This window comes from Camelus dromedarius, chromosome 31 (assembly GCF_036321535.1).
Source record: "Camelus dromedarius isolate mCamDro1 chromosome 31, mCamDro1.pat, whole genome shotgun sequence".
Lineage (NCBI taxonomy): Eukaryota > Metazoa > Chordata > Mammalia > Artiodactyla > Camelidae > Camelus > Camelus dromedarius.
The window spans coordinates 24,979,655-25,007,627 of NC_087466.1; the positions used below are offsets into that span (position 1 = coordinate 24,979,655).

The following is a 27,973-nucleotide window of genomic DNA, read 5'->3' on the forward strand; positions in this document are numbered from 1 at the left end:
TTTGGACCACCAACCCTTTTGCAGCAGGAAGGAGGATGAAAAGGCTACTCAGTGGCCAACATGGATCAGTTTTCTTAATTCTTATTTTTTACTGAGGTATAGTCAGTTTACAATGTTAGTTTCATGTGTACAGCAAAGCGATTCAGTTATACATATACATACATATATATTTTTTCAGATTCTTTCCCATTACAGCTCATTATGAGAAACTGAATATAGTTCCGTGCTGTACAGTAGGTCCTTGTTGATGGAGCACTTTTTATGATTAAAGAAGGATGACTCAGCAGAACCAGGTCCAGAGGTGCCACTAGAAGATATGCAGAACTCCACGCGCGCTGGACTGGACTGTAGTCGATGAACTGGTGACGAGCACCCAGCAGGATTTAGGAATTTCTGTGGACCAGTGGCTGCTGTGTGGGGGCCTCCTGTTGGCCCCAGTTTTGAACAGGAGCACCTACAGCAGTTTGCCATGTGTGCCCCACCATTCTATTCCAGGAGTGTAAGAGGAAAATAACTTGCCTTTCAGCTCACAGGTAATCCGGTCGAGAGGAAGAGCACGCAAAAGAGCTGTACCCGAGGGAGCAGTCCTAACGCAGTTCAATCAGGCAGTAGTGCCTGATTCAGATGATAAGATCCTGGACTTTGATGTCGTGATGGAACGAGACACTTGGGGTCTTGGGACAGGAGACGGTCACAGCTTGTGGATGTGAACTGTCAAAGCCAGAGGGCAGAGTTGTGTCTTCCTAGGATGTCTACAAGAAAACCTCCTACTCAGCACCCTCTTCCACAGTGTGACCATGTGACTGCTGCTCCTCCCATGGGGAGGGGAGGTCTGAGCCCCCACCTCTTGAATCTGGATGCACAGATGATTTGTTCATAGCCAACAGACTGCAGCTGAAATGTAGCTGTGTGGCTTCCAAGGCAAGGTCATAAAAGGAGAGGCAGATTCCGCCTGGTTCACAGAAACACTCCCTGATGAAGATTTCAGCTCCCAGATAAGTAGTCCAACTGCCTGAGGGCTGTGCTGTGATGAAGTGGCTGCAGCTCACACAGAGAGTCCACGCACAGTGGCCTAGAACCACAGGAAGCGCGAGAGACATCTCCACCTCCCCAGGTGTTCCAGCCCCTGCTGGAACCTGACTGCAATCACGTGAGAAACTTCAAGACTAAACTGCCCAGCTGAGTTGTCCTCCATTTCCCACCCAGGAAACTGAGAGATATAATAAGTCACTAAATTTTTTTTTAATGCTCAGCTTTTTTTTTGCAGTTAAAAAAATGTTATGCTCAGCTTAAAAATTTTTTTATTAAAAACTCTTTTTATGCTCAACTGTTTTATTTTTTAATTAAAAAATCTTTTATACTCAGTTTTTTAAAATTATCTTTTATGCTCAGCTTTTTTTTTTAATAAGCCACTAAATTTTGAAGGGATCTATTGTGTAAAAGAGTAATAGGAGTAACCTCACAGAAGGACAATTTCATATTGTTCAACCTTATAAATAAATAAATAATATCTTCAAGGCAGTTTAATATTAGAGTTTACCAGTGTATTTAGCATATTAATCTCTTGATGTAGAGATAAGTTAGTATAAAAAAACCCCACCTGTATAGCGTAAGAAAAATACTCAGTACAGTTCAGCAGTTCTTCATGATGAAGTTCCTAACAAACTCAGAATGGCAGGTAACTTCTTTTAAAGACAGTAAAGGATAGCTACCAACCCCTACAGCAAATACCATACTTAAAATAAAACTTCAGAAACATTATACATAAAGCCAGGAACTACTGAGCTGACCCCTCTATTTCTCATACTGTTAAGCATTGAACTGGCATCCTAATCAGTGCAGTAAGACAAGAAGTAAAAATAAAGAATTATATGGACTGGAAAGAAGGAGAGAGAATTGTGGTTATTAGAAGCAACATCTGAAAAGTGATTTTAGCACTGCTGCTATTAAGACAATAAATTCTTAGCATTCTTACCACCACAGCAAAATTTTTTTTCTATTCTGTTAATTTTGTATCTGTATGGAATGATTGATGTTCACTAAACTTACTGTTATCATTCCATGATTTATACCCTGCTGTATGTCAATTACATCTCAGTAAAACTGGGGAAAAACAGAAGGAGGAGATTAGGACGCAGACACGCACAGAGGGATGACCATGTGGGGGGCACAGAGGGATGACCATGTGGGTACACAGAGAGAAGACAGCCACCTCCAAGCCAAGGAGAGGAGCCTTAGAAGAAAACAACCCTGCCAGCACTCTGATATCAGACGTCCAGCGTCGGGTCTCTAGAATTGCAACAAAATTAATTTCTGGTGTTTACCCCTCCCAGTCTGTGGTATTTTATTCTGACAGCCCTAGTAATCTAAACACAATTGGAATGAGGAAACTGGCTGCTTAACATGTGGAAACAAAACAAAATTAGATCAATATTTCACACAATTCCAGACAGATTAAAATTTACATGTGAAAGCAAAACGCTGAAACTGTTAAAAGATTAAACCATGGACATCTTTTATGATACCAGGGTGGGGAAAGATTTCTTAACAAAACATATAAGTAAACCATAAATGAAACCATAAAGGAAAAGTTAGATAAATTTTATGTCAATAATAAAATCTATGGGATCAACAATTTTATAAACAAAGTTCCAAGACAAGGAATAGACAGGAACCAAATTAAAACATATATTGTGTATCAAGGATTAGTAAACAATATATGTTCAACTCCATGAATCTAGTAGAAAAAGTTAACTCAACAGAAAAATGGCAAAGGATAATTGACAGTTTATGGAAAGCCCCAAATGGTGTAGAAATGTGTATACTTTGGCAGTGATTACTGACATACATCCTTGTAAACAGGGAAGAACAAATCAGACTCCATGTTGGATGTTTCTTTTACTTTAACCCTGTATTATATTGCTTTTGCCACAAGTTAAGAATGTTACCTAGTGCCTGAAATATACAGGGTAGCCCATTCTCAAGACTCTGATATTTAAAGGTATAACACTTTTCCATTCATATAGAGATTAAAAAGTTGCAGAAGAGAGAATAGCATTTGTCTTGTTGGAGGTTTACAGGTACACCATCACCAGACCTACGTGGACAGGTGAAAGAACAAAGGATTTGGACACCAAGAAGTTTGCAACAACCAATCACACCCTTCCCCTTTTTAGTATAAATGGAGCCTGAATTCTGACTTGGGAAAGATGGTTCTTTGGGACAGTAGTCCCCATCTTCTCAGTCTGCTAGCGTTCCAAATAAAGTCTCTATTCCTTGCCCCAGTACCTTGGCTCCCAATTTATTGGCCTGTCGTGCGGCAAGCAGAATGAGTTTGGACTTGGTAACACTTGTGTTCTGCATTTTAAGTATTAGTTCAGTTTAAAAATTTTTGATCTTGGGTATTCAGACCTTGTTCCGAACTCCTCCTCATATTCCACCTTTAAGGAGCATAGTGGCTTCATGGTTGAAGTCTATATTTTTCATCATATTAAATTAGGAAACAACTTTTTCTAATTATTTTTAAAACCTAGAATGTATTTTTCAGTTTAAAATTTTCTTTCATCTTATTGAGATAATTCTATTTTCCCCTTGACTTATTTATTTATACTATTGTATACCCTGATTGTCCTTATATTTCCAGAATAGAGTCCACTTGGTTTCTAGTCTACAAATGTATTTTTACTTCCACAAAAATATTGCCAGCTTCTCTCTATGGATAATTTTTCAGTATTTTTGAATGGGCAGCAACTAATCAAGTTTTGTCTGAGCTTCCTTTTCAAATTATACACTTATCGATTTTGGTGCCTCTATGCTATTTAATAAATAGAAAACTTTCTATTTAATTCCTCTGAAGCTATTTAATTAAGAATTCTCTGATCACTGGATGTTCGAAAGAATCCACTGGAAACTCAACGATTGATGATTTTTGACAAATAATTTCTAATATTGTCTTCGCTTTTACCCACGTTTAGGTTTTCCCGCTTCTTGGGTCAAACTTGACACTATTCCTTGGGAATCATTTGTGTCACAAAGAATTTTGCATTTATTAGCACAGAGAGGATTCTCATTCAATTTCCCACGTGTCTGTGGTCCTCTTTTTTCATCCTGCCCTTCATTGTCTTTCTTGAGAAGTCGGGATAGTGACTTATTCATAACTTCCCCCACAGCATCTGAATTATGGACTAGCTTCACTTGTTTTCTGCTTTGCCTATCTACTGTCCAACAAGTGTTAATTTTTTTTCCCTCGGTTGAATTCTTGAGCGGTTGTCTATCGTATCTATCATCTCTGTCGGTCTGCCTGTCCGTCTGTCCATCCCCAGCCACCGCCCATCTACGTGTCTGACCCGCATCCCGGGGTCCCGGAAGCCCTCACCCGCGCCGTCCCCCCACGCGCGTGCCCGCCGCTCGCGCCCGCGGTCGCCCCCGCCCCCTGGGGACCTGCGACCCACACGCCGCGTGCCGCGGAGCCTCCTGGGAAGTGGAGTTCGGCAGCGCCCTCCTCGCGCGCGCGCGGCCCCAGGAAGCGGGGCGGTCGCGCCCCTTCTTTGTCCTTCGCCGCCGCGCGCGAGGCCTGTGTGCGCGTGCGCGCGCGCGCGCGCTGTCTCGGAGTCCGGCTCCGGCCTGTCAGGAACCCGCGGAGCCGCCTGCATCGCGCCGGGCCGGGCCGGGGCGGTCCCGTGGCCCCGGCCCCGCGCGTCCGTCGTCCGAGGTCTGGGGGTGCCGTGCGGACTCTGCAGGTTCGGGGCCGGGTTCCCGGGGGGCGGGCGGCGGAGCTGCGGGGAGGGCCTGGGGTGGCGTTGGGGCCCCCGTGGGCGTCCGCGGTGGGGTGCGGGGCGGCGGCCGACGCGCCCTGACGGCGTCCGGGTGTCGGGGAGGCGGCGCGCCACGGCCCCGGCTCTCACGCGCCGGTCGTTTCCTTCCAGACGCGCTTTCTGAGGCGGTGGCTCCGCACGTGTGTCCCCGCGGGTCTCCGGCCGCGAGCCCGGCGGGTGCGGCTGCGGGGCCGGACGCGGGGCTGGTCGCGCGGGGCGTCGGCCGGGGAGTGTCCGCGGGGCTTGTGGTTGCTCCCCAGCCTGGTCCTCCGGCTTCCCCCTTACCAGTATGCTCCCCAACTCTCCCTCCCAGGGCTTGTCTCCTAAGAAACAAAAACCCTGGACAACTTGTGCCCGCGGCTGGCGCGGTGGGGCCCTTGTCTCCGACTCTGATCCACCTCTGCCCTTGGAACAGTCACTCACGATTTCTGGTCTCACGCTTGTCATCCTAAAAAGGAGGGCATGGAAAGAAATGATCCCTTTCCCCCCTAGCTCTGATGACTTTTGCTGTCATTAAAACATCCGTTATTTGCTTTATTTTAATTATTATTGGCTGTTTAATTTGTTTCAACCACATGATGCTGGACTGACAATGCTCCGCTTGCCTGTTCTCTTGGGTTTAAAATATGTTGTATTTTAACATTTACGCTGTGGTCCGTTTAGAGTATCATCTTTTCAAATGAAAGTCGTTCATGAGCCCTTCGACAGGAAATAGTCACTGCTAACATTTCGTGCTTTTCTTTTAGTCAGTAGTTATGTGTATGTTTTTAATACATATTTATTGCCTTTAAAAAACAAAATTGGGAATATGCCACATGTCCTGCTTAAAGCCATTACAATATATCACAAATACGTTAAGCTGAAATATTTTGTCCCAAGTGGGATGTACAATCGGGGGAGTTTTTTTTCAACTGGCCCCTGAGAATTTATCTTTCTCTCGTTTTTGTCCTTCTTGGGCCCTGGTGCCCTCATTTCTGGATGGGAAACTGTATCATGCTTGAACCAGAGATGTAAACAGGGACTCCCGAGGCCTTAGCTCCTCATCCTCCCTCCTCTGCTTGGAGGGGCTGTGGCCACGGCTCTGGGGTGGACTGTGTGGCACCAGTGGTCCAGACTGCCACTTCTGCGTGTGTTGCCTCAGCAATGAGCGCTGAATGCATCAGAAAGACAGTATGCTGTAGAGGATTTCCGGCACGCAGTAAGTGGAAGTAAACGTTGCTTTCACCTTTCCCTTGAAATCTCGCAGAACCTGATGCTGAGTGGAACTACCCGATGATGATGAAGATGGTCCTTCCTTCTGAAAACAAATGTGAGCGCTCACGGGGAGAGTTCAGCGCTGTGCCGGAAACTGCCCCGGTAAAGACACACCATGAGGTTAAAATGGGCCGCACTGTACAGGGAGGGGCTTAGGCTTCATCTGCTCAAGGGACACCCAAGAGTCATGCAACAGAGCATTCAAGGGGTGACTTCTCCCTCAAGAGCCAACTTGCAAAAACATTTGTCTAAATCAGAGTAAAGTAAGGTCGAGTCTGTATGTTCAGAGTAACAAATGTCAGAAAGATTTTACAACTACCACACTGATGGCTTATCACACTTAGTCCACCTGAAATGCTCGACTCTGTGTGTTCTCTGCCAACTCTTCCTCATTTCGACATGTCTCTGCTGTTGATAAGTCTCCAATGAAATGCAGCTATACTCCACAAGTAGTTTTTGACAAAATTACAAAGGAAATTAAAAAAAAAAATTTTAGGGGGTAGTTAGGTTTATTTATGTATTTATTATTATTATTTTTTTAACAGAGGTACGGGGGCTCGAAGTCAGGACCTCCTGCATGCTAAGCATGTGGTCTGCCACTGAGATATACCCTCCCCCTACAAAGGAAAGTTTTAAATCACATTGTGAATTTGGCTGTCTGCTTAAGGAAATGGTTTGAATGTCAGTGTAGTTTTATTCATGAGAATGTTGAAGTTTTTATTATGTAAGATGAAATGAAAGTGTAATGCAGAGGAAATGACATTTTTATTGTAGGTATATTTTCTTGCTCTTAGAGTGTGTGTGTGTGTGTGTGTGTGTGTTTATGATTGATTATTTAACACCAAACAGGTTTTTACATTTTTAAATGTAAAATCTTAAATTTTACATTCATTGACTTTACATAAAATTACATGGTTTTTGCATTTGTGTCATGTATAGGGAAATCTTCCTCCAAATTACACAGATACTCTCTTGGGTTTTCTTTAGGCACTGTCGTGGTTTCTATTATTCTAAATTCTAATCCATCTGGAAGTACAGTTGACCCTCAAACAATAGGCTTTGAACTGCATTGGTCCACTTACATGCAGAGTTTTTTCAATAAATACTACGCGATCAGAGGGAAGTTGGTCAAATCTGCAGATATGGAGGACAGACTAAAATGATACGAGGATATTCTTATGCGCAGCGTGGAGGTGGGGAGTTGGCGTCCCTAGCCCCCAAGTTGTCCAAGGGTTCACTGTAGTTTGTTGTAATGTGTGAGGTAGTTAACCCCCTTTCTTTTAAGTGTTAATCACTGCTCCCGTTCATCAGGTAATGTGGTTTTACTTTGGCTTTGAAATGCCACATTTATGGCACCTTAAATTTTAAAATATTTGGACCATTATGCTTTATTTATCTTTATCTGTGTATCTTTTCTGGAGCCAGTGCCAAATACTTTTTTGATTCTTATAACTTTATAATATATGTTAATATTACATGGGCCTGTTTACATTCATTATTTTGTATTTCCAAAAGTGTCCAAGCTGTTCCTGAACCTTTTTTCTTCCAAGTGAACTTTAGAGTCGCTTGTTAAAGAAAAACTTCCTGAGATTGTGATTGGAGTTGACTAAAGACGTGAATCATTAGGGCTAAGTTGTCTTTCTTACGTGAAGCCTTCCTATCCCAGAACAAGCCCAAACTGTACATGTGTGAAGTCTATTTTCATAATCCCTATTGGTGTTTATAGTTTGTTTCAGATAGATCTTACAGGTTTCTTGTCGAGGATATTTTTATATGTTTTATGTGTTTTTTCCTGTTATGGGTAGATTTTACTTTCTACCTTTTTATTGGTTTAAATAAGAAAGCTGTTGATCTTACAGAACTATGTTTATTGATCTGGAAAGATGGTTTGCATAGTGAGAAGAAAACAAAAACTATTTTTAAAAAAATTTGTGGGGGAGGATGTAATTAGGTTGATTGGTTGGTTGGTCGGTTGGTTTATTTATTTTAATGGAGGTACTGGGGATTGAGCACAGGACCTGCCTGTGTGCTAAACAACCCTCTACTGATGAGCTATACCTTCTCCCCAAAAAACTATTTTGAAATGTGACCAGATACTTAAATTTTGTTCAAAAATTTTCATTAGGGTGGGGGGAGGGTATAGCTCAGTGATAGAGCATCAAATAACATAACCTTAAACATATAATCCAAACATCAACAGAATTGCAAGGAAAAACTGAGCAATCTATGATCACACTGAGAGAGTTTAAGATACTTCCTTCAGAAAGTGAATAGAATTGGCAGACATAAATTAGGAAAGTTATAGAAGATTTTAATAGGAAACTAAGGCTCAGAAAGATTAAGTTTGTTTGTTTTTGCCCGATGTCACATAGCCAGTAAAGGGAAAATGTTGATTGAACCCCAGTCTGTTTTACTACAAATCACAAAAGCTTTTCAAAATTCCATCTGCTTAAAATGGAGGTACCTTGTCCTTCAAGCACCCTGTCAATTGATTTATGCTTCATTGTGCACAGTGACCATTGTCTGGATCTCTGAATTACTTACATCTGGTTCTTCTTTATCTGTGTGCTTCTGCTGTTCTTTTATGCTATATTACTTCTGTCCCTGGCTGCCCTGTTTCTGTCATATAGAAAACACGCTCCAGCCTCGGATGATCATGAACTCCTAGTTCTTAGCAAGAGAAAAGATTCTAGGCTCATTGTGAATATACCAGTTGAAGTCTGTTTGTTCCTCAGCCTGCAGATCCTGGTTCCCCACAATAAGCCTGCTCCTGTGAGACGAGAAAGGATTTCCTGGAGTCAGGAACTCATTCTTGCTGTAGAATACCTTGCCAAGACCTCGCACGAGGGCTCTGGGGCAGAAGAGAGGACACAGGATAGAACACATCTCGGACTTGCTAACCTTCTCGAACAGGCAGCTGAAATGACCACGTTACCAGTGAGTTGGGGTTTATTCTTCATTATTTTCCCGGGGGATTAGAAGAGGCATGTTAGTCTTCTAGTGAAAAAGAAAGGAGTAAGTGGTTGAGAAATCAGGGGAAAATAATGGAAGATCCAGGTTGGGACAAAACTGAAGCAGTGGTGTATTAACTATAGGGCCTTGAGGAGTTTTTTTTAATTGAAATATAGTCAATTATCATGTGTCAATTTCTGGTGAACTGCATAATGTCTCAGTGATGCATATACATACATATATTCATTTGCATAATCTTTTTCATTAAAGGTTATTATAAGATATTGAATATAGTCCCTGTGCTATACAGAAGAAATTTTTTATATCTTTTTATATGGAACACTTCACAAATCTGCATGTCATCCCTGTGCAGGGGCCATGCTAATCTTCTCTGTATCATTCCAATTTTAGTATAAGTGCTGCCGAAGCGAGCATGAGAAGGTCTTAGAGTTTGGATTTTTCTAAGCCATAGTGTCCTGCATAATTATTGAATTTGAGCTGTAAACTAGGGTCTCAAATTTTTGGCAGGTGTAATCAATAAGTATGTTCATATGAGTTGCTTTAGCCAAATGAAAAAGCAAACTGATTTTTCATAGAAAGTGAGTATTTGTTGGCCATTCCTTGATGAAGCCTTTAAATAAATAAGTGGGCGTCTCTAAAGAGAAATGCTGTAATAAATACACAGTTATGGTTGTAGCCATTTTTCATGGTTTTCCCCTGTGTGTGACCCAAGGGGAAGATGCCAGAGCAGAACTCAGTCCCCATAATTAAATTTATTTGTTGACCTCTTTGATTGTGAAGCAGAATCCACAAGCAGAAAAGTTCATAAAATGTAGAAATGCAGCTTAACGTATCATCAAATGAACATCCTGAAACCACAGTATCGTTTCAAGAACCAGAGCATTCCCAGCCCAGATAAGGCCCGCCTGTGCCCTGTCCCGATCACGGCGTCTCCCCCGACAGAGGGGGCCAGGACCCCGACTTTTAGAACCCTTCCTGCTCTTCTTTCTAACTTCACTCCTCTGTGGTCTTCACTCTTGAACCCCGCAGTTTGCTTCTGTCTGCTGTTGTGTGCCGTCTTGTGTTTTGCTTCTGTCACTTAACGTTTTGTTTGTAGACTCATCGCAGTTGCAGACTTCTCTCCCATTAAGGTAGCTTCTTAATATCACTGAATCCAGGCAGTATCCAATTTCCAGTTCTCATAGATTTGTAAGTTGTTTGTAGTTTGTTTGAATCAGAATCTCAGTACAGTTCATACGGTGCAGTTGATTGAGCTGTCTCTTAATCCGTTGGCGCTTTCTAGTTTTCTCTCGCCAGGTACTTGTTGAAGAAACCAGGCCATTTATCTGTAGTTTCCACTGTCTGAAGCCTTTGCATAGATGCTGCAGTGGGTTGTGTCGTCATTTTGCTAACCACACCCCTGCAGTGTTAACCTGTCCGTCACCCACTTCTTATGAATCGGCAGCTGCAGGGCTGGGCTGTCCAGTGTCGAAGCCCCACCACATCCAAGTTAATTAAAGTAAATCCCTCAGTCACAGAGGCCAGCGTGCAAGGGCTTGGCAGCCACAGGTTGGGCAGCCACGAATCGGGCAGCACAGATAAAGAGCATTCCCATCATCCAGAAAGTTCCATGGGACAGATCTGCTCTGCAGGCTTGGTCAGATCCAGGGTTGACTTTGGCAGGAATGCTTCAGAGGTCATGGCACATGCTTCTCTTGGGATGTGCATACGGTCTGCTTGTCTGTCTTGCTGACAGCTTTATGTGACTCCTGCCCAGGTGGACTGTTTCATTAGGGACTGCAAAATGCTGGCATCCTCCTGCTAACATTTCTTCCTTATTTTTAACTAGAATGCTGCTTACTAGCATGACAAGGTAGATCAAGGCTCACTTTGTACATTTTCTGCCCCAGACCTTCAGTTAATGTTATAAAACTTAGTTATTATCTTACAAGTTAGTTACTAATTTTAAAAGTTTTTGTTGCCAAAACACAGAACTATACCAGATTTTTTGTATATTGTCTTGGTAGCCAGGAACTTCTTAAGCCCATTTACTTATTCTAATAATTTTTCTTTAGATTTGGTTAGATTTTTCCATGTTCAGAAAAATATCAGTCATGCTTTTTTTTTTTTTTTCAGGAGAAAAAAATTCCACTGACTTCCTAGTTTGCTAAAACTTTCTACAACAGATAAATACTGATTATTCTTCAATTTTGGTGTGTTCATTTTGTTCTTTGTTTCATCTTCTTATTTTTCATACTGTTACTTCTTCCTTGGGAAATCTAGTCCTTTTTGAAAAGTTTTAACATGCTTTTTAAAAACTGTGCTAGATTTTTCTGTTATCTGTAGTTCTTTGCAATATACATTCTTCCATTTACAGATATTGAAGTGATTATATGCTTTTTCTTAATCTGTTAAGGTAGTGACTATCATTGTTTTTTTAAAAACTGTTAAGTCAGCCTTGAAGTTTTGGGATAAACTCCAGCTTAAACTCCAGTCTTGATGTATTTTCTCTTTTATATACTGCTCAGTGTAGGAGTTTGGTGACTTTGTTTAGGATTTTTACATCAGTGTTCAGGTGTAAGTTGGCCTTTGCTCTTCCCCTGCAGTATCCTTATTGGGTTTTGTTATCAAGGTCATGCTAGAATTAGAAAGTTTAGAGTTATGTTCTTGCTTCCGTATTCTGTAAGGGTTTAGTAAAATTGGAATGATTTCTGTGTTAAATATTGACAATTAACTGGTAAAGCCATTTTTTTGTGAGAAGATTGAAACTCAGGGCCAGTGTTTTCCACATGACCGTTGCATGATTTATAAAGTCATTAATGAGTAAATGATACATTTAAAGGGCCAGATAAAATGGTAGATTTTAATATAACAGAATGTGAGAGGTTCATTAATAAAGTTGAAGATTCTACGTGGCAGCTCATCTGTGTGAGACCAGTTGATTAGTTTTGGTGTGGTCTCGAAGGATATCCATTGTTAACTAATTCTAAGTGTTTTTAGGGTTGTTTGGTTGTTGTTTAGGCAGTCATCCCATCTGTGACAGTTTTACGTCTTCCTTTCAGCATTTACACTTTGTCCTTGCATTTTATTGTACTGGCCTCCTGGTCAGTCCTGACCCCGCAGTACCTGGTGGACAGAAGTGGCATTAGGAACACCCCTGCCTTTCCCTAGGCGGTCACTGTCCACTGCATAGCACATTACAGCTACTCTCACCCCTGACTCCAGCCGCCTGGAGTCAGCACAGCCTCTGCAGCTTGGGGGTGCAGTCCCCCACAAGGGTGCCTTCATTTCACTTGCCAGCCATAAGTTTGGGAGCCCCCAGGCCACCTGCACTTCTGACCCACTGGCTGCAGATTTGGGGGCTTCCCATGACCCCTCTCAGGTTTGTGGGAACAGTTCACATGACTCAGGAAAGTGCTGTACCTAAAGCCTACGGTTTTATTGTAAAGGACACAAGCTGGGACTAGCCAGATGGAGAGACGCAGGGTGAGGTCTGGGGGTCCCACATGTGGAGGTCTGCGCCCTTTCCCCATGGAGTTGGGACTCACCCCCTCCTGGCATCTGTCTGCCTTTACCAAGCAGGAAGCTACCCGAGGCAGCAGTATCCAGGGTTCCTACTGGGTGTTCATTGTATTGGTGCGAATGGTAAAATCACTGGCCATGGGGCCTGAACTCATTCTCCAGCTGGCTCCCCTCCCTGGAGGTTGCACTGATAGCCTCTGGCTCGAAGCCCCAACTCTCTAATCACATGGCCTCTCATCAAACTAGGGGGTGGGGGGCCACCACCAATAACAAAGGAAGTGCCAGTCCCTGGGGAGATTCCAAGGCTTTAGACGCTCTATCCCAGGATCCTGGGACAAAGAACTGACTGTCTTTATTATACAGCAGGTCGCCGTTAGCTACACGTACTGTTTAAATTAATTAAAATTAAAAAGTCAGTTGCTAGTCACCTGTGAAGCATTCGGTGGATGCTGGTGGCCAGTGGCTACTGTATTAGATGGTGCAGATGTGGAAAGTTTCAGTCATAGAGAATTCTGCTGGACCATATTCTCGTCCTCAGAGAGCAAGTATTTAGTGGTTTAACATTAAGTATGACGCTAGCTGTCAATATTTTGTAGGTTGTGATTATCAGATTAGATTTCCTTCTGTTTCTGGCTTGTTGATAATACTTCACGATGAACAGCTTTTCCTCACACGCCTTTCCTGCATCTGTTGAAGTGGTAATGTTTTTTCTCCTTTATTCTGTTAGTATGACTTAATGATGTCTGAATGAGTATGGTGCACTACTGAAGGAAACCTCATTTGATCAGGCCATATTATGCCTTTTATGCATGGCTAGATTCGATTTGCTAATATTTTGTTAGGAATTTTGATTCTGTAAGAGTTACTTGCCTATAATGTTCTCCTCTTGCGTTCTTGTCTGATTTGAGATCGGAGCTCTGCTGGCCTTATAAAATGAGTTGAGTAGTCTGCACTCTTTCTTTGTTCTCTGAAATAATTTATGTGAGGTCGTTTTATTTATTCCTTAAACATTGGAAAGAATTCACCTCTGAAATCATCTAGACCTTGAGTTTTCTTTGAAGGAAGGTTTTAAATTCTGGGGGTCAGTTCCTTTAAGAGTTATGACTAATTCAGACTTTCTTTTTTCTTGTGTCACTTTTGAGTACATTGTTTTTGAAGAAATAAATCCATTTCATCTAAGTTGTCAAATATGTTGGCATAAATGTATTGTTATATTTTCTTTTTAACAGTTTATTGCAATACAACCTCAGTAGGATCTACCTATTTTAAGTGTGCAATCCAGTGATTTTTTTTTTCCCCAGTAACTTTATGTTGTGTAAATCCAGTTTTAGAAGGCCATCATCACTGTCCAGTCTTAGAAAGTTTCCATCACCCCAAGAGAGTCTTTGTGACATTTGCAGTCAGCCCCTCTCCCACCCCCAGTCTGAGGCAGCCACGAATTTGCTTGCTCTCTGTATGGGTTTCCTGCTTGTATGTGTCACACAGATGGCTTTCTGTAAATGTGTCATCTTGTGTGTCTAGCTTCTTTCAATTAGCATAGTGTTTTTGAGGTCCATCTATGTATTAGGTTAGAAGTTTTTATTGTAAAAGAGGATTCCATTGTATGGATATGTGACTTTTTATTTATCCATTCACTACTTAATGGACATTTGGATTATTTCTACTTTTTGGCGTTAAAAGTAACGTTAATATGAACTGCTGGGTACAAGTTTTTGTATGAGCCTGTGTTTTCATTTCTGTTGGGTATGTACGTAAAAGTAAAATTATATTGAACTTTTTAAGAAACTGCCACAGTTCCAGTGTCATTTTTTATTGCTACCAGCATGAAGTTCCAGTTTCTCCACGTCCTTCCCAACACTTGTTACTGTCTTTTTTTTTTTTAACATTTTTTTTTTGAGTTATAGTCAGTTTACACAGTTGTGTCAATTTCCAGTGTAGAGCACAATTTTTCAGTTACACATGAACATACATATATTCATTGTCACATATTTTTCGCTGTGAGCTACCACAAGATCTTGTATATATTTCCCTGTGCTACACAGTATAATCTTGTTTTGTCTGTCTTTCTGATCAGTCATCCCAGTGACTGTGAAGTGGTGTCTCATTGTGGTTTCAGTGTGCATTCCCTTAAGAAGTAATGAGGTTGATCATCGTTTCATGTACTTATTAGCCATGTCTCTATCTTCTCTATTAAAATGTATTCAAATATTCTGCTTATTTTTTTAAAATAAGTCTGCTGCCCTTACATTCTTAGTTTTTCTTTGTAAAGAAATACCTTATCTCACACTTACTCCTGATGAATGTTTAAGCTGGCCACAGAATTCTGGGTCAACAGGGTCTTCCTTCAGCACTTCCTTCTGCGCTTTTCAACAAGTCATTTGCAGTCATTTGAATCACTGTTCCCTGGAAGTGATGTGACTTTTCTTTTTGTAGCAATTTGATTATGATGCGACCGGTCATGGATTTCTTTGTGTTTGTCCAGTTGTGGGTTCACTGAACTTCTTGAATCTGTAGGCTTGTATCTTTTGCCAAATTTAGGGGAGCACTCAGCTGTCATTTCTTGAAACTTTTTTTTCACCATGCTTTTTCTTTTCTCTTTCTGGGACTCCCATGACACAGATTTACTCTGTCCAGCAGTGACCTGAGCTTTGTCCATTTTTAAGTCTTTCTCTCTTGTTTGCTCAAAATGGATACTTTCTCTGGACCGTCTTTCAGGTTTCCTTCTGAACGCCGACCCCCTGAGCAGCTGCGCCTGACCCCTCCCCCGCGAGCCTGCCATCCCACCTCCTGTCCTGACGCCTGCGCCTGATCCCCAGGCTTGTGTCTTACAGAACTCGTTTGCCTTTGAAGACTTATCTGTGGACTTCACCCAGAAGGAATGGCAGCTGCTGGAGCCCAATCAGAAGGACTTGTACAGGGATGTCATGTTGGAGAACTACAGCAGCTTGGTGTCGCTGGGTAAGGAAAGCTGCGCAGAGGGCCTCGTGTTGTGCCCAGGACCTGGCTTTTTCTCTCTTTAGTTGTGGAGAGCTTCCAGTATTCTGAATGATTCTGGACCAAAATGTAGGAGATCAGAGTTCCTTGGGCTGGGACACCAGGGAAGGTGCTTGGCTCTCACTTACTGCTAACGAAGCCTTCATTTCGTTGTGCAGCCCCTGAAACTGATAGGACCGGTGGGAGTGGTGGCACCTCTGGCCCGTAACTTGCTGTGGTCCCCGTGTGCTGCTGCGCGTGCTTGTCAGAGCAGCCCTGTGTGGCAGGGATGATGACTCTCCTTTTTTTTTTTTCCTAACGAGGAAATTGAGGCAAAGAGGGCTTAAGTAACTTTCCTGAGGACTGACCGCTAGTAATTGAAGGAGCCTGCATTTGAACCAGGCAGGCTGGATGGAGCCTCGGAAGTGTCTGTGGTTTTGGGCTTGAATAACAGAAGTGAAAGATTCTTAGACCTTGTTAGCCACGGGAAGATCCTCATTCTGTTGAGAATCGTTTACTCTGTTGATACACAGTTGGGTGGGTGGCTTCACTGGGTCCACTCATTCCAGACCCTGCTCATTCTTCAGTGGCCCTAAAGGCCTTTGCGATTTTCCTGAACAGGGTACAGAGTGACAAAGCCTGGTGTCATCCTCAAGCTGGAGCGGGGGGAAGAGCCGTGGGTAGGAGACGGAGGAGCGCCGAGGACAGATGCCGTGGGTGAGTGTGAGAACCCGGCCACCGGGGTCAGGTGCAGCTGCTTGGCGCAGGGCGGGGGCGGGCTGTCGGCGTCTTTGACACGTGCCTGAGCTCTTTTCAGAATCTCTAGGACCCGTGGTGATGGTGCGCAGCAGCCGGCGTGGGCCGCTCGGGTGAAGCACTTTCGCACGGGGCAGCTGTGCTCGCAGCTCCAGGTGAAACGTTTTCAGAGGCTCGGGGCCCTGATGGTGTTTATGCCCTGGCTGTCACATCTGGACTCTGACTTCCTGTTAGGTGTTCCATCCCCTGGCCTGGCTCACCTCCCCGGCCCTCCCCTCCCCTGCAGTTGGAGACCCCTGTGCCTGCATGGCGGGTTTTTATTTTCCCCCACTTTGGGTGTCTCTGAACGTGCCGAAACCTGCCCTGCAGAGTTCAGTCTCATGCCAGAAAATGCAGTCATCATCCCTCCCAAACCCTTTGTCCATTTCTTCCCTTTTTGTTTTTGTTTTGTTTTGTTTTGTTTTGTGGGGGTGCGTGATTAGGCTAATTTATTTATTTAATGGAGGTACTGGGGATTGAACCCAGGACCCCATGCATGCTAAGCATGTGCTCTACCACTGAGCTATACCCTCCCCCCATTTCTTCCCTTTTTAAATTAGGTTCTGGTGTGCTGTTTCTGTGGGTTAGACACCATGGAGTACATTGAACTCGTTCTACCATTTTGCTCTAATTATTTAAGTTTTTTGCCCTTTGGAAGACACCTTTTTAGAGACTTCTCAACTCCCACTTAAAACTAGGCCTGTGATGTCCGCTTCCTAAATTTCCCAAGTTGCTGGGTAGGTCCAGGTTCTCTTCTGTGCGTTTTCTCCCCCCACCACCGTGTTGAGTTCTGACAGGTCCAGCACCACGCAGACCCACTGAACCCCCCCCCCCGCTTACTTGCTGCGTGGCAGGGACTGACTGCAGGTTCCCTCGAAAGCAGACCCTGAGATACTGATCTGAGTGCGAGAAGTTAATGGGGGTGTGATCCCCGCTGTGCAGTGGGGGGAAGGGATGTGGGATGGGGCGGGGGGGGGATGCCATGAAGGGTGTGCGGCTTTGCTGCCACAGGCTGGTGCTCAGTGCTGCCGGGAGCCCTCCCAAGACCAGAAAGCGATGTCCCCCTCCCCCCTCAGCGATTGAGCTTTGCTACGGGGACACCAGGGCTCCAGATTGTCCAGCGGCCCTGCACACAGCCCTGGGGCATGCACTTGCAGCCCAAGGAAGGTCTCAGTGGAGAGATGTGGGTACCAGGGTGGCCCCCACCACTGGCCCAAGTGGCAGTGTCCTCTGCAAGTAGCTGAAGGTGGAGGTGAGGCAACAGGCTGGACCTCTTCTTCAGGGACTTGACAGTGTGAGCCTGTGTGGCCTGTCCAGCTGGTTCTCCCTTCCCCTAGATTTGTGGTCAGCTCCATTTGAGCATTTCTCAGTGTTTTCAGAAACATAATATTTATTCTCTGTGTCTGACCTTTTGATTGTGTGGTGCTGTCTCTGTCTAGAAACTAATCCTTTCTGCACAAACTCTGTCTTCACTGCACTCCTATCCATGAAATGTTTCCTGTCTGCTCCAGCCTACACTTTCCTCACCTTCTTCCCAAGTCCCATTCCAGACCCCACTGCAGTGTATGGAATAATTTTTCATTTGTTGGTCCCTGAGCCTTGTTTGTACACACAGACACAAAGGCTTATAATTTAATGTCTTAAGTTATGGGACACCTAACACCCATTCAATAAATATCTCTCCACAAGGCCATTGTTACACAGGTGTTTTTAGCCAGATGTGTGTCTGATTACGTGGGCTTTTTTTTCCCCCCAAAAATGAGCGTCATGGACCCATAACTAGAAACTGGTTCGGTAGAGTGATGTACGTGTGGTTTTTAAACTTGGTATTCCAGGAGTGGAATTGTAATTTGAGAAATCTCTTGTGATTTTTGCATCCTTATTAATTGAGACCCAGCACTTCAGGGACTGCAAAAAATAATTGAAAAGTAAGAGACCTAGAAAATACCTTCCAGAAGCATAGAACTTAGTTAAGAAGATGAGACGTTTGCATCCAGTTTTTGGTTTTTTTTTTCAAAATTTAAACGTTGAGCACTTCAGGTTGCATTACTTTGCAGTTCAGGGTTCGTTGTCAAAATTTACGCAGAGAAGGACCGTGTGTTGGGGTCTTCGAGACCTCCGCTGTGTTCAGAGAGTCACTAGAAAGACTCAGGGTCCAGGTGTACTTACGTCTAAGGTTTGTTGCAGTGACAACAGGGACCCACAGCTGCATCACAAGGGGAAAGGCCCAAGCTGAGTCTAGAGGAGTCTGTGTGCAGGCTTCCTGTGCTCACTCTAGGAGGGCCACACAGCTCACTCGGTGCACTCAGAATACAGTAACACATGTGATGTTTCTGCCCAGGGTTTTATATTGGGGGTGGTCACGTAGGCCCTCTGCCTGCACCAGCACTTCATACACCCAGAAGGAGACCAGGCACTCAGCACTGACCATATTATTTGTACACAGTTGAGACCCAGGGAGCCAGTTTTGTCACTTAGGGAATGGTGGAAACACTCCCCAAACACAAGTTCCCAAATGCCAGCTGTGGGCTAGCCTGGCCAGGAGGCCTGTCTGTGCAGAGCAGCCTTAGGCCCAGTGCTAGCTCTCTTCTGCACAGACCGCTTGTGCAGTTCATAGGAAATTGAATATATGCTGATTCCTTACACTTCTCAGGCATTGTGCTGGGTGCTGTGGTTACAGTAGTGAGAGTTAGATACTCCTGCCCACGTAATGCTTACTTTCTAGTGGGAGGATCAACAGGAACAGGTTAGCAGCTGACCAAGAGAAAACCCAGACCCTGAAGGGGCTATTGCAGAAGTAAACCAGGTGGTACTGTAGGAGTGTTAGTCCACTCAGGCGCTGTAACGAAGCACCACAGACTGGGCAGTTTAAACAGCAGAGTCATTCTCACAACCCTGAAGGCTGGAAGCCAGACACGAACGTGCTGCCTGCTCAGGTGCCAGTGAGAGTTGTATTCCTGGCTTAGACAGCCGCCTTGTTGGCTTGTGGCTTTGTCTTCCCATGGTCTTTCCTCATTCCTGCCCGTGGGTGCAGGTAGGGGGCCTCCTTGGCGTCACTGGTGAGTACACTAATCTGTTGGATCAGGGCCCCAGCCTTCATGATCTCATTTAACCTTGTTTCCTTCCTTGGAAATTCCATCTCCAAATGCAGCTACCCTGGGGGTTTGGATTTGAACACATGAATCTGGGGGGAGCACAGACATTCAGTCCATACAGAGAGTTACGTGGAGAGGCCAACCCTGGACATGAAGACTGAGGTGAACAGGCTGTGTGAAGAGCTGGGGGAACATGTTTCCCAAAGGAGTGACAGATATGAGTGCATTACGTCAGGAAGGGGGCTCAGTGACACGGAGAGGCGGGAGGAAAGCCTGTGTGTCTGAAGGTCAGGGTGCCTGGCAGACAGAGGTTGCAGAGAGTGCGGGAGCTGGATCATGGATCTGCTTGTAAACTGGCGGGAGGAGTGCAGATTGGCTCAAGTAATTTTAAATAAAAGTAAATTTTTTGTATGTGTGGTGAGGTAATTAGTTTACTCATTTATTTATTTTAATGGAAGTTCTGGGAATTGAACCCAGGACCTCATGCATGCTAAGCACACACACTCCTACTGAGCTATGCTCTAATTTTAAATAAATGTAAAATTACATGATTTACATTTTAAAAGTACAACCTGACCATAGAGGGAAAAATGTAATTGGAAGCAGAGAAACCAGTTAGAAAGATATTTCATTGAAATAATCAGATGGATTAAACTATAGCAGAGAAAAGTGATAAAGTTGAGGTATTTGGGATATACGATGACCAAATACAGAGCAATCCCATTTTCCTAGAGGGGAAAAATTTGAGCAAAGATGTGGGGGAAGGTAGATAAAATTTCCAAATGTGTACTTAGTTGGATAATGCAACATTTAAAGTAATACACAATTATAAATTTAATTTTCAAATACTCCATTTTCAGCTGTCACATTTCCTGAGGCCACTTTATTCAAATTCATAATGTATGTCTCAAAATTGATGTCTATCATAGACTTTTTTTTAAATTGAGGCATAGTTGGTTTACAGTGTTGTGTCAATTTCTAGTGTACAGCACAATGCTTCAGTCATACATGAATATACATATATTCATTTTCATATTTTTTCATCATAAGCTACTACAAGATATTGAATATATTTCCCTGTGCTGTACAGTATATACTTATTTATCTACTTTTTGTATACCAATCAGTATCTGCAAATCTTGCACTCTCAGTTTATGCCTTCCCACCCTCTCCCTGTCTGTTACAGGCTCTTGATTTTAATCTCCAGATCTCCTTTTCCCTCAGTCTTCCCAACTCAGTAATTAACCCTGGAATGCCCTGAATCACTCAGATTCCAAACTTAGGGCTCATTCTTTTTTTTTTTTTTTTTTTGACATTTATACTTTTTTTTTTTAATTGAGGTATAGACAGTTTACAATGTTGTGATAAATTCTTGTTAGTTTACTTTTCCTAATCCCCTTCATATCAACTCCATCTCCTTGCTTCTACCTCCCAAATATATATGGTCAACAGCAAGCTGTGGGTTTCCTGCAAATTTTTTTGCCTTCTATTGACATTTCAGTCCTTAAAAAGTGTTTCACATTACTGATGGTCTTTTGTACCTATAGGCGTGACCTCAGAAAAAGTTCCAAGTATAGATTATCAATGAAAAGTAAACCTTTAAAAAACATTGATATCACTGGTATCAGTGCTTATTTAGTGAGGAAAGTGAAATAGAGCCATGCAGTAAACTGCAGTTGAGCTGTCAGGATAGTTTAAGAATGCATTTCCACGAAAGAACACGTGGATTTTAAAGTTTTGTGCCTGAACAGAGTATTTGAAAGATGATGGGTTTGCAGTGTGTGGGTTTCTTGGTAATCATGTTGAACATGTATATGATAAGTTTAAATAAAACTTTCAGGAGATTTGAGAATGGGAAGAAGTACACAACTATTTCTCATTCTTCAATCTGGAAGTAGTTTTTGCCATATACTCTCGTCAAACCTGTTGATTTTCTTCTTAGTATTCAGCACAGTGTACACTTGTGTTGGTTTTCACATTATCTGCTTGTTACTTTTTTCATGGAATGTACTTTTCGTAATGGCGGGGGCTTGTTGTCTTGTGACTCCAGCCCTTCCCACACCACCTGGAATGTGGTTTGTACTCGGTGGGTGTCGAGTGAGTTAGTTCCTCAGAACTTTGCATCAGTGCTTCCTGCAACCTCCTTTCTTTGTTCCTCATTGCTGTTCATGTATTTTTCACATTCTCTCCATTTTATAAACTGTTATTTGAAGGCAACCAAAGGTAACTTAATGTACTGTTGCCGGTTCCTGTGTACAGCATGTACATTTTTTCACTACCTAGTGGACAGATACTGTACTTGGGACTTACTTGAGACTAGGAAACTAAGCCTTTAAGTTATTCCTCCCCTCAAATAGCATTTCTGGTTTTATATTCAGTCAGCACAACTATAGAAGGATTCACAGGATTTTTTTCTTCATAGAACAAGTTTTGCAAGTAAATGGTCATATGACTTGGCACAAGGATAACCAAGAGGAGCTGAAAAATATGAAACAAGATCATGAATGTGATGCATTTGGAAAACATTTCAATCTGAGCATGAACTTTATTCCTTTAAGGAAATCAAACAATGAAGGTGACGTAGATGGATTCATTTTAAAACATCATGTAGATTTACTTATTCCAAAAGCAGATTATGGGAAAATGGAACCAGCTGACCTAAATGTACTGGGTAAATTGTTTCTCCCCACCAAGCCTGAGGAAACTGACACTTGGCTAAAATACTATGAATGTGGTCAGTGTGATAAAGCTAGTTATAGGAAGTCACAGATTATCATTTATCATAGAAATCGTTTAGGAGAGAAGCTCTATGAATGCAGTGAATGTAGGAAACGCTTCAGTAAGAAATCCAGTCTCATTAAACACCAGAGCAGACATGTAAGAGAGATAGCCTATGGCTGTGGTAAATGCGGCAAGACCTTTCCCCAGAAGTCACAGTTCATTACACATCACAGAACTCACACGGGAGAGAAACCTTACAACTGCAGCCAGTGTGGGAAAGCCTTCTCCCAGAAGTCACAGCTCACCTCCCATCAGAGGACACACACAGGGGAAAAGCCATACGAGTGTGGCGAGTGTGGGAAGGCCTTCTCCCGGAAGTCTCACCTCATCTCACACTGGAGGACACACACGGGGGAGAAACCCTACGGGTGCAGTGAGTGTGGGAGGGCCTTCAGTGAGAAGTCAAATCTCATCAACCACCAGAGGATTCACACGGGAGAGAAACCATTTGAGTGCAGAGAGTGTGGGAAGGCCTTCAGCAGGAAGTCACAGCTTGTGACACATCACAGGACCCACACGGGAACAAAACCCTACGGATGTAGCGACTGTCGAAAAGCCTTCTTTGAGAAGTCCGAGCTCATTAGACATCAGACGATTCACACCGGAGAGAAACCCTATGAGTGCAGTGAATGTGGGAAAGCCTTCAGAGAGAGGTCAAGTCTCATTAACCATCAGAGAACCCATACAGGAGAGAAGCCTCACGGGTGCATCCAGTGTGGGAAAGCCTTCTCCCAGAAGTCACACCTCATTTCACACCAGATGACGCACACGGGGGAGAAGCCCTTTGTATGCAGTAAGTGTGGGAAGGCCTTCAGTAGGAAATCCCAGCTTGTTAGACATCAGAGAACTCATACAGGAGAAAAACCCTACGAATGCAGTGCATGTGGGAAAGCCTTCAGTGAAAAATTAAGCCTCACAAATCATCAGAGAATTCATACAGGAGAAAAGCCCTATGTGTGCAGCGAGTGTGGGAAGGCCTTTTGTCAGAAGTCACACCTCATATCCCATCAAAGGACTCACACAGGGGAGAGACCCTACGAATGCACCGAATGTGGGAAAGCCTTTGGTGAGAAGTCAAGTCTTGCAACTCATCAGAGAACCCATACGGGAGAAAAACCTTATGAGTGCAGGGACTGTGAAAAAGCCTTCTCCCAGAAGTCACAGCTCAACACCCACCAGAGAATTCACACAGGAGAGAAACCCTATGAGTGCAGTCTTTGTCAGAAAGCTTTCTTTGAGAAATCAGAGCTAGTCAGACATCAGAGAACTCACACAGGAGAAAAGCCTTACGTGTGCTGTGAATGTGGGAAAGCCTTCAGGGAGAAGTCAAGCCTCATCAATCACCAGAGGACACACACAGGAGAGAAGCCCTTTGAGTGCAGCGCCTGTGGCAAAGCCTTTTCTCGGAAATCACACCTCATTCCACACCAGAGGACGCACACGGGAGAGAAGCCCTATGGGTGCAGTGAATGTCGGAAGGCCTTCTCTCAGAAGTCCCAGCTTGTTAACCATCAGAGGATTCACACAGGAGAGAAGCCTTACCAATGCAGTGAATGTGGGAAAGCCTTCTCCCAAAAGTCACAGCTCATCAATCACCGGAGAACTCACACAGCCAAGAAACCCTAGGGGTTGACAGAGGTCTTACCTCATGTCTCAGATAATAGTCACATCACACATGTCTGAGTGCTCCTGTAGGATAGGAGCACTGAGTGAGGTTACGTAGAGAGAGCTTTCAGCATATCAGTGTGTTTATTGTGTCAGGATTTGTAGAGCAGAATGATCCTGTGAAAAGCAGTGAGTTTCAGAAACCTTTCAAACCACAGTCAGACCTTATACCGTAAAAAAGTGACAGCAAAGAGGAACACTGTGAGTATCAGAAAATCTTCCAGAGAGCAGGTCTCATTAGCTGGGAATAAACCCCATTCCAGTGAGTTAAGGAAAACTCCATTCATGCTGCAGTTACAACACAGAATATTTTCATCAAGAAATGATGGCTCATTGTACATAAGAAAATGCCATCAAGAATGAAACTCAGTGACAATGCTGTGGTTCAGTCTTCAGCATGCAACCTCACCATATTGTATCCTGTGGCTAGACCTAACCATTTAAGACATTGGAAATAGAAGCTTCTAAAAATAATGCTATAATGGAAAGCCATGCACTTTTTATAGACCTGGGTTCCCAAACACCCAGTTCTAAATGGTTGACAAATGTTCACTCTGAAGTATGAAGTTTTAAAAAAATATGTGAATAAATTGAATCATTGGAGCATCTAAGTAAGAATGGTGTGTAACTCTAGCTTTTCCTGTGCCACAGAATGTGATTCATGTTTTGGAATCGCACATTATAATTAATTGGGAGCATGGGATGTACATGCCTTATCACTCTTGAGTCTGTCCGGACTCCACGTGCTGCTGGTGTTTTCTGATTTAATGATACCGTAAAAATGGTAACTAGTGTGGCTTGTCTTCTAACTCAGTAAGTAGCATAACCAGTATCGCCACACCTCCTTTTCCTTATGATTTGTCAGCATATAAAAGGGTCAGTAGTAACAAACGCCAGCTTTATATTAAAGTCTGCATCCTCAGAGCCTGAGAAACAGTTCACAGAAAAGCTGGTGGATAGTATTCAAGGGCAGAACTGGAGAATAGCAGCAGTGAAGCTTGAGCCAAGGAAGGAGGTGTGTGGATTGTGCTGCTTGGCACTCAGACGCAAGGCCAGTGGTGCTGTGCAGGGCCCTTCCTCTGGCAGTGAGACGCCTCCTGCAGCAGGTGTGTGCATCCCCATGCTGGGTGACCCGTGTTTCCGTGTCCTGTGATGCAGTATCGTGGGCACTCTGTGCTGCCAACGCTTTTGGTCTTTTGCAAAATAACTTGTAAACAATTAAATGGAGAGATCAAGTATTTAAGAGTCACTGTTCAGAAAGTGTACAACACAGAGTTTTGTGGTGAGAAATATATTTTTGATGTATTCAAGGAAGTGTATTTTGCCTTCCTGCATGTTTCGCTGATTATGGGACAAGTTATTAAGAAACAAGGTTTTCATGGTTTCATCATTTGAAACATTTGTGTCTCACCTGCCTTTCAGCTATTGCATCATCCACACAGGAAGCTTCACATTGTGCAGTTGATACTATGGAAGTGTGGTTCCCTGTGAAAATGCATGAACCATTCCTTGGCTTTTTGAGAACTGGAATTTTGTAGTGATCTCTCTACAGTGTTGCTTGACAAAGTTAACTGTATTTTTTGTATGATGGTGAAATTTAGACAAGTACAGCATTTATTTCCAAACTTGGAAAGACTCAGGCTCTCCCTTACGCACAAGTTTTGTCATTATGGTGTATTGCTCCTTTGATTTGAGCCATATTTTTTCCTTTAGTTACCATTGTTAACATCATTGTTGAAAAGTTGGGGCTTTAAGTAAATGAGAGTAATTTTATGAACCACTCCATCAGAATTTCAACAGCCAGCTAATCCTGTTTTTCCACGTGGTAACTTAAAAAAAAAACTCATTTCCCAAATTATTACTCCTACTCAAATTTATGGACTTCCTACTTTTCTCTCTAATACCTGAAAGTCACTTTACTGGGTGGAGGAAACAGACCTTTGTAAAGGAACAGACATTCACAGTGTGCTGTTTTACTTCGTGGTTTTTTCCATTTTTTTTCTTTCCACCTGCCCTGGTTCTCTTTCCTAGTCCCAGAGATGGATTTATTAGAGATTGATTCATTCATTAGATTGAGCTCAGGGGTCTGTTGTCTTAAAATTTCCTGATTTTGCTCAGCTCTGTTCTAGATTATTCCATTGACTATTAAGCAGTTAGACTCAGCACTGCCTTCGCGAAATGATGAAACTTCAGCGCTTACCTCTTGATTGAATACCCAAGAGCAAAAGATTCTTTCCTCGGGGTCAGGTGTTAGTCATAGGGAGGGCTGATGCCGGCCCCAGAGTTTTCATTTATCCGAATACCCAATGTGGGGCCCAGGTATGCTGTGTGGCGCTCCTTGGGACCTCTGTCTTCTGAAGGGTCACACAAGGGCCCTGAAGCTGGAGACCCTGAGTGCTGGTTTTTACGCTATGTTGGTAGCCACAAAAACTGTGTCTCCACCGCCCCCTCGTTGATTCCTACCATATCAAGAAGCAAGCCAGTGTAAAGTTAGACCAGATTTATTTAGGATCTCTTGACTCACACTCAGTGATGCTGAGATCGAGGACTTGAGGACACCAAGTGCAGGAAGCATCGTCCATCCCTCCTCTTTCAACACCGAGGCTCTTCCTGTGGCCCGGAGACAGTCCTGCAGAGGACAGGCCCTGTGGCATTCCTTTCACTCAGCAGTGGGTGTTTTGCAGGTCCAGTCTGTGAATTTTGAGACCTGTGCCAGGACTGCCTTGCATTTAACTCTGATATCCCCTGACACAGCTACGTCTGTATGGATCCATGTGTTCCTGACGTTTTGGTTTCAAGAGCATCACTGAGATGAGATGAGCCCACGAAGTACTGGATTTCTCTGCCAATATCTGCGTTACGTAGCAGAAGATAGATCAGGAGGCCTTTGGATTCTACACTTGAGACCTCTGGCATTTGGTCATTTCGTCCTGCAGTGTGTGTCCAGGTTGTCAGTGTCAGGGAGTTTGTTAGTCTACAGACTTGGGGCCAACGAGCTTTCAGACACTGAGCACCTAGTTCTGGCCTCAGTGCTCATAAACTAGCTCAGCCGTGGCCTCTGCAGCTGTGTGCACATTTTTTGCCTGTTACTTTCATCCTTTTTCAGTCCATTTTCCACACTTACACACAGCAGCTAAAAGACACAATTCTAAATACACACCCCTGTGTAATCTGATTACACATGTGTGGGAACACTGCCGTACTGTGGACTGAGAGTGTAATATTGTTATGGTAATTGAGGACTTTTATTACAATTCATGCCTGTCCATCGTTTCTGAGCACTTTATCTTTCCTCTTACACAGTTTTTTTTTTGGCTTTCTTTTCCCTGAGATTCCTACAATCTCCCCTTACGCGTTTTACAAATCTGCTGCCACTGAGATGCCCTTGTCCCTTGGTAATGCCTGCTCAGCCTCTGTGACCCTGCCCTTTTTTGTCACAGATGAGATAACCGTTGCGTGTTTTATCTTTCCCACTAAAGCTGGGAAGCTGGGACTCTTGTTTGTCTGTACATTTTTAGCAGCTGAGGCTTTAGAACCTAAGCACGAATGGTGCAGGTGGCTGTGTTTCGAAACCACCTGGAGAAGCACAGTCGGCGGTGAGAGAAGAAGGAAGCCACCGTGGAAGCAAAGCCAAGGACCGGGCCAAGGGAGCCCCAGGGTCTGGTTCTTGTCTGATGTCCAGAGCCATCGCTGCCCTTCTGCCGTGATTGTTGGACTACTGCTGTGAGACAGCCCAGATACTCTTCTAATAAACCCCTGTGTTTGCGTCAGCGGGCTCCAGTTGTGTTTGTTTCCAACAACCCGAGGACTCCCAGCTAACAGGAGGGTCAGGCTGTGTCGTCAGGTGGGGTCTTGAAGCAGATACTGCGATGAAGTTTGGGGTGCAGGCTGTTTATCGAGGGTCAGCATGAAGTGGTGAAGGATAAAAAAGGCAAGATTGGTTGGAGGCAGAAGTCACCCTGCACCGTAGGTTGTGGGAATGGTGGCTGGACCCGCAGGGACACAGAAGCAAGTTTTTCTCATGAGGGTGTCTCATGTTTGGCCTGGATGGTCAGGCCCATCGAACCCTCAGTCACCAGTCACCAGAGGCAGATTGCTGCCCTAGAGAGGGAGTAGTCTCAG

At 43.7% G+C, this 27,973-nt stretch overlaps 1 protein-coding gene and 1 non-coding gene across 6 annotated transcripts; one reads left to right on the forward strand and one right to left on the reverse strand.

Annotated features, from left to right (window-relative positions):
* The first annotated feature begins 4,499 nt into the window (after positions 1 to 4,499).
* Positions 4,500 to 27,621, forward strand: ZNF84 (zinc finger protein 84). 5 transcript variants are annotated; one of them, XM_064481387.1, is made up of 6 exons: positions 4,564 to 4,739; positions 6,061 to 6,170; positions 8,804 to 9,005; positions 15,258 to 15,500; positions 16,137 to 16,232; positions 21,828 to 27,621. In XM_064481387.1, exons 4-6 carry the CDS (start codon positions 15,467 to 15,469, stop codon positions 23,810 to 23,812), a joined length of 2,115 nt encoding a protein of 704 aa, XP_064337457.1. In that variant the 5' UTR covers positions 4,564 to 4,739; positions 6,061 to 6,170; positions 8,804 to 9,005; positions 15,258 to 15,466; the 3' UTR covers positions 23,813 to 27,621. The 5 variants fall into 5 exon arrangements, with proteins under 5 accessions (XP_031298259.1, XP_064337457.1, XP_031298260.1 ...); XM_031442400.2 differs by having other exon boundaries at positions 4,566 to 4,739; positions 15,359 to 15,500; XM_031442403.2 differs by having other exon boundaries at positions 4,569 to 4,739; positions 15,374 to 15,500.
* LOC116150071 (U6 spliceosomal RNA) lies at positions 9,349 to 9,455 on the reverse strand. Its single transcript, XR_004133748.1, has one exon. It is a non-coding gene; the product is annotated as a U6 spliceosomal RNA (small nuclear RNA).
* Positions 27,622 to 27,973: the final 352 nt, after the last annotated feature.

Bases quoted from the DNA above. Each gene is read 5' to 3' on its own strand.
- ZNF84 (XM_031442399.2), top strand. From the start codon at position 6,087: ATGATGATGAAGATGGTCCTTCCTTCTGAAAACAAATGTGAGCGCTCA. The intron at 15,501-16,136 runs GTAAGGAAAGCT...TTTCCTGAACAG, and splicing joins CAGCAGCTTGGTGTCGCTGG to GGTACAGAGTGACAAAGCCT. The intron at 16,233-21,827 runs GTGAGTGTGAGA...TTTTCTTCATAG, and splicing joins GCCGAGGACAGATGCCGTGG to AACAAGTTTTGCAAGTAAAT.